At 36.3% G+C, this 6,150-nt stretch overlaps 1 protein-coding gene across 1 annotated transcript; it reads left to right on the top strand.

The window, feature by feature from the left end:
- The first annotated feature begins 2,536 nt into the window (after positions 1-2,536).
- LOC135078509 (transcription factor HES-4-A-like) lies at positions 2,537-4,789 on the top strand. The gene is made up of 3 exons (XM_063973050.1): positions 2,537-2,610; positions 2,842-2,989; positions 3,392-4,789. Exons 2-3 carry the CDS (start codon positions 2,852-2,854, stop codon positions 4,460-4,462), a joined length of 1,209 nt encoding a protein of 402 aa, XP_063829120.1. The 5' UTR covers positions 2,537-2,610; positions 2,842-2,851; the 3' UTR covers positions 4,463-4,789.
- Positions 4,790-6,150: the final 1,361 nt, after the last annotated feature.

Raw genomic sequence — 6,150 nt, forward strand, 5'->3', positions numbered from 1 at the left:
TTTGTGTAGGTAGGAACAAGTTTTTCTCAACGTTCGCGGTAAAGAATTCATTACCAACGTATTTATTGGATGTTAGTCATTGTTTATTTTGATTTTAGATGTTTTGTTATTGTTACTTCTAGGAAAAGATAGAGACGAAATTTTATGGACAAGGATATGAATTTTTGCTTTTTTAGATTAAATCGTGAAGGTTAAAACTAGTATTTATTATGTAGGATCAAGTAATTAAGCTCTATAGTAACTCTTAGTCATAATAATTAGAAAACAGCTAAATAAGTTGTCGTGAAAAGAAAGTGTGAGCTGCGATATAAGGATTTAATTTTATTTTAGTTAACGTTTTACAATAGTTTAGCTGGTGTCTGTCTATTCCATTAGACTAGAACATAAACAATGATTCAAATAAAATTTGTACTGTCTCTACATTTTGCAATTCACGCAACCCATCTTATTTCATATAGCTTTATGATGTTTTATTTTATGAATCACCAGATTTCATTCCAGGAATAAATGTATTTCACCATATTTGTGTATATTATTATACATTAGATATTATCTTTATGACCATTAAAATGTTGTCATAGTTCCAATATGGCAGTTTTTTTAAATATTGCGTAAAAACGTTCCTTATCTAGTAATTTAATGAAAAAGCTATTTTAAATCAGAATCCACCCATAATTATCACATTCCTAAACTCAATATTGTTGCTAAAGGACGAGTTTTATAAGAACGCGCCTACCTGGCCCCAAAAATGCCGGGCCTTTTGACTTGTCCCATATTCGTCCGTGCCATTTAAAGGTTTTTGTGCCAAGCTTTTGTCTACGTCAGCCTTTATCTTTCAGTCGCCGCCAAGTTGGACTTGGGGTCGAGTAGCGGTTGAGATAACATACAATTCACATTATTTTCGTCGAATTTGCATACTTTTTGTAAAAGCCGACAGGTTTTTCGAAATGGTTTAAAAGGATACAGCTATTTTTCTTCGGCTCTATCGTGTTGATCAACGGCTGACTGAAATTTAATATCATTTTGAGCAGCACATTAGTCTATGTAAGGTACCTGGATCAAACTGAAGATACAAACTCTAATGTGAAAGAGGAATCGTACTTTTTTCCACACAATTAGGTTAATACGATGCGAGTTTTACCTAGAAATTGTACCCAGAAAATCTGAATCGAGAGAGCCCAACTCTTTATTATTTTAGTAGTCTAACTAACAGGACCTGAAAGTAGTAATTAATACATACTTGTACAATTACAGAATTGCATTATGTAATCAATGTAGAGTCACCAATTGTACTTTTTCACTTTATAAAACAAAAGCTTTTAAAGCAATATTGTTTCTCATCTATTAATATGTTACGGTCAAAGTGATAAATGTGAAAATTATGAATAATCGCCGGTTATTATGAATAATCACCGCATGATTTGGTAAATGTGATTAATATGAGGTCATTTATGTGTGTATAAAACTAAATAGGCGGCTTAGGGGTGGCCCAAGGGCCACCCCCGCCGCACCTTAACCTATTTTTCACTTTAAATCAAAACATTATGTTATAGGCATCATGGAAAAGTAATATTATGCAAGAAACATTCCAAACTCATTATGCCAAATTATATTAATATATGATATTAAAACGTTCAAAAGTTTGGCTGTACACGAGCACGTACACAAGATGTTGTTCTCTTTTATGAAATTTGTTAGTACTAAGGTTGAATTATTAAATAATCACTGTTAAATGTGATTAATTTATCACTTTTACCGCGACTGTCGGTAATTATTCATAATAACCGGTTATTATTAATAATTTTCAATTTATCACATTAACCGTAACAAATACATTAAACAGGATCAAAATACCTAGTTACAGATTAGATACATTTCTTTCACCACGCAAACAATAACAAAAAATAAACGTAATAGAAGAAAATAAGTCGTCGTTAGCGGTTCCTTTAATGTTTACAAAAGAATGGATAAGGGTTTAACTGAATCGTTTGGCGTAATTGTAAAACTTAGAAACGCGTGCTGTTTATTATTATTGTCTTTTTTGTTATGTTAAACAGACATTATTTTATTTTCGACCCTTTTGTTTGTTTTTCAGCAAAGAAACCTCGTAATAATAAACGGTTAAAAGATTTTCAAGATAATAAAAACCAAAATGCGTTAGAGGCATTCATCATAGGATACATTTTACGGGAAGGCTATTTAAGTGAATAATAAAGAAAAGTCCAACCAAACAATGATATTATAGCTATTAAAAGTGAGAACTTTCCATTGCTCTATTTTATCATGTTTCAGTTAAAGATACGATAACCTAAGCCCTTACCACCTTAACATTATGAAACTTCCCCAAACTTACCCCATTACAAATCATTACGAATTCCACACAATAATTATAATAAGTCATAGAAAAAAACGACATTCCCGCGTTACGCATGCTCGGAACCGCACACGTGCTCTTGCGCAGACATGAATGGCAGGGCCGGGGGAGGGGGGTAAGGGTCCGCGGGGAGAGCGAAGCCTTCCTTCGCAGGCAGTGTTTGACGACGCGCCGAGAGAGACGCGCGTACCGTTTGCGTGAATAATTTAAGTAGTGTGTTGAATTAAAATTTATAGGTAAGTAAGTGGACGTGTGTGTTTTTCGTGGTTTTGTTAATAATGTGGTTAGGGCATTGATTGTAGTTAATAAGAGGATTAGTTAGGGCACTTTTTAATGGTCAAGTGTTTCCATAAATTATTTTAATTGAAACTTTGTCGAATTGTTTGTAAACAAACATAAGTATTTTCCTGCTCGTGATACGATACGTTATGTTACATTTTACTAAACTTTTTCGTTTCTTTTGATAGGTTAACAAAAATGTCGGCTGATCCAGCACCATTGTCGAAAACGGCAAAGTACAAGAAAATCACAAAACCGCTTTTGGAGCGAAAGCGGCGCGCGCGCATCAATCGCTGCCTGGATGAACTCAAAGACCTCATGGTTGGGGCTCTAGAGGTGAGTACTTATTTCATTTTATATTAGTTTTTATATTGAGTGCCAGTAAAGTAAAAATAAAAACCCTAACTCATTAGCGCATCTCATCAGTTCTCACACTATAGACTTAATGGATCACGAAAAAATATAGCTGAGTCTTCTTTTAGTGATCATCAAAATGCAATCCATCATTCATTCACACGCCATTTATTTTTATCGCAACCGGTCGTCCTTCTGTTTATTGCACGAGCACTTATCTGCCTGCGGCGAAACTGGAATTTAAAAGTACAAGTTCCATTAATAAACCGTACCACGACTATATCCCTATTCTCCTGTACAGTTATATTAATGTGACGTTCACCGCCGGACCGTGAGAACCAACGCTCGCACCTGCTCAATTGTTTTTCTTTCTTTTGTCCACAGATCGATGACGACAACCTGAGCAAGTTGGAGAAGGCAGATATCCTTGAGTTAACAGTTAATCATCTCACAAAATTACACAGCCCCAAGGATCCGGTTTTGGAAGCGAAGAAGTTTCAAGCCGGCTTCGGACAATGCGCTGCGGAGGCGTGCCGGTTTATCATGTCGGTGCCTGACTTAGACGCCAAAGTCAGCCAGAGCCTAATCAGTCACCTATCACGACTGATAACGGCACAGCCGCTCACGATACAAGTACCAGATAGGCCTCCATTTTCACCACCCACGTCCCCATCTTCCGTGGTGTCCGACAGACAGCACTACTACAGCGACCATGAACGCTCCTCTTCCGATGCCGAAGATTCCGTTTACTCCGGCGATGGCGCGTCTAAGCAATGGGCATATAATTCTCGACCAAACCCCAGATTACCTCACAAAGCAAGCCCACCGATGGCGGGCCTACTCACGACGGTTGACAAGCTGTCACCGCCTCTACACGCCCCTGAACAAATACACGGCGCGAGCACACACAGAAACGGGGCTTACTTCAACAGAGTGCCAGCCGAAGCGAAGGATGTTATCCTTCAAAAGATCCGACAGCACATAATGGACAAACGCGGTAACGACACGGTCGGCGTTGATGTAAACATGGGCGCCGATTCGCCGGCCGAACCAAAATATTTGTACAAAGACGAAGTGTGCAAAAACGATCTCGTATACCAGTACTCGCCTGCCAACGTGCCGATGCCGAGCAACGATACCTTGGACCTGAGGAAGTTCAGGTCCCCGTCGAAGGCTACAGAGGGTGCTTCACCTAAAAAACCTGTCGCGTATCAGACCTCGAGTCAATTAGACACGACGCCTTTACCCGAGAGCAAAGTTGAGTCCAGTCTTCCGGAACACTGCGAATCGCCGATGGATTACAGCAACTTACCACCAAAAAAGAAGAGGAAATTGATCGAGTACCAGGAGTACAAAAAACAGGAGGAGGCGAAGCGTCAGCTCGAGGCTTTTTACGCTGAGAAAAAAGAACGCGACGGCCCACCAGCGGATGAGGACAAGTGGCGCCCCTGGTGAAACACGCTCGCCAATCAATGTGATATTATTAGTATCTTCCATGACAAAGCTTTAATTTGTTTTAACTTATGTATGTTTATGTAACGTATTGTTTACACTCGTGCCTTAATTAAGTTTGTGTTTTAGGTTATGCTAGTATGTAGTATTTTAATTTCAAATTCTATTTATGTGCCATTTGTTTGATCTCGATGCCTTTTTATGAAAATATCAAGCTTATTTTACTAAGTCTTCCAATTGTGAACAATGACTGTATGTGACGCAAAGCAAAATTGTTATAGTAAGCGCAAATAAAAAATATAATTTAATAAATAATATTTCGGAACAGATCATTATTTTTTATTTCATAATAATAATACCTATCGACTGATGCCATACTCCAGTAGTAATAATATTAACATGATTAAGTAACAGCTAGATACTTTCCTTATACCTAATTACCTAATAGTCCTACATAATGTAGAGTAAGTAGGTACACTACCTACCTACTATACCTTTATTTTCCTTATTACTGAATGCAATCAATATGATAAAAAGAACCTTATCTGACCGCAGATTAAAAAGTACCTATGCTTATTCTTCAATGTTCAAAATATCTTCTTGACACATTTTATAACCTTATGGGTAAAAAAACAAATCAAAATTCTTTAGCTATATTTTTCAAGAAATTACGTACGAGTAGTATAGGTACATGCCTACTTACATAATTTATCCTGCCTGCTTATACCTACTCGTATCTAAATTGCTGCATTATTAAAGTTATAATAAAAGTAACTAAAATTGAATACCTCCATGAGTCCATGAACGCCCAGCCCAGATATTAAAATTTTAGCTACAAGCTGTTCTCTACTATTGTAGTAAGTTAGAAATGTAGGTTTTAAAAGGAATATTAACTTTATGGTTTTAAATTCACAAAACAATACGCTATTGGTAGAACTGTCAAAAGCTAGTTCTCAATACTCAATACTCAATATGTTTATTGCTATAGATACATATAGAAAAATATTAGAAAGAAAGAAAAAATATTTATTCGATGCAAGTACAAAATAAATACATTAATTTAATAGGATAGGTACCTATGTCTAATAAAATTCATTTCTACGTGAGGATGCTTTGGTGGCGCGAAAATGTGAAGCTTTTTCATTACTAATCGCGACATCTTTCGTTGAAAATATGAAACGTACACTGCCATCTATTGTTGACTACAAGAAGTATCAGCGATCCACAACTTGCAATTAAAAGCATATAAGTACACTATGCTTAAACTAGCAGTGGAAAACAAGACATTTCGTTTAGCTTACGAAAGACAGATGTCACTATTGGCGTGCTTTGAAAGCATGGTTATTAACTATAATACTCACCGATAGATGTCTGTATAATATTATTATTTTTATCATTTGTTTCTTCAGGACGTTTTAACATTTTTATGTTTTGATTAATAATATCATATTTTAATTAATTATACTTATGAGAAATAAAGTGACTTTAACCATAATTATTCCATTTGATCACTGGAATAAACATCAAACTATTTATACCGTGTATGTACATTTATTATAATAAACTTTGATTAATGATTCTACTCACCGCTAGATGGCGTTAGACGTCTTCAGTGATGAACCGTTTTCGCCCGCCATTCGTGTTTTTGTTTACTCTTAGTAGTAAGCGTAGATTGTGGTAGAGGGGCGGGC

The sequence above is a fragment of the Ostrinia nubilalis genome, chromosome 15 (assembly GCF_963855985.1).
Source record: "Ostrinia nubilalis chromosome 15, ilOstNubi1.1, whole genome shotgun sequence".
Classification (NCBI taxonomy): Eukaryota; Metazoa; Arthropoda; class Insecta; order Lepidoptera; family Crambidae; genus Ostrinia; species Ostrinia nubilalis.

Coding starts and splice junctions, on each gene's coding strand:
- LOC135078509 (XM_063973050.1), top strand. CDS start 2,852: ATGTCGGCTGATCCAGCACCATTGTCGAAAACGGCAAAGTACAAGAAA. Junction 2,990..3,391: donor TCATGGTTGGGGCTCTAGAG/GTGAGTACTTAT, acceptor TTTTGTCCACAG/ATCGATGACGACAACCTGAG.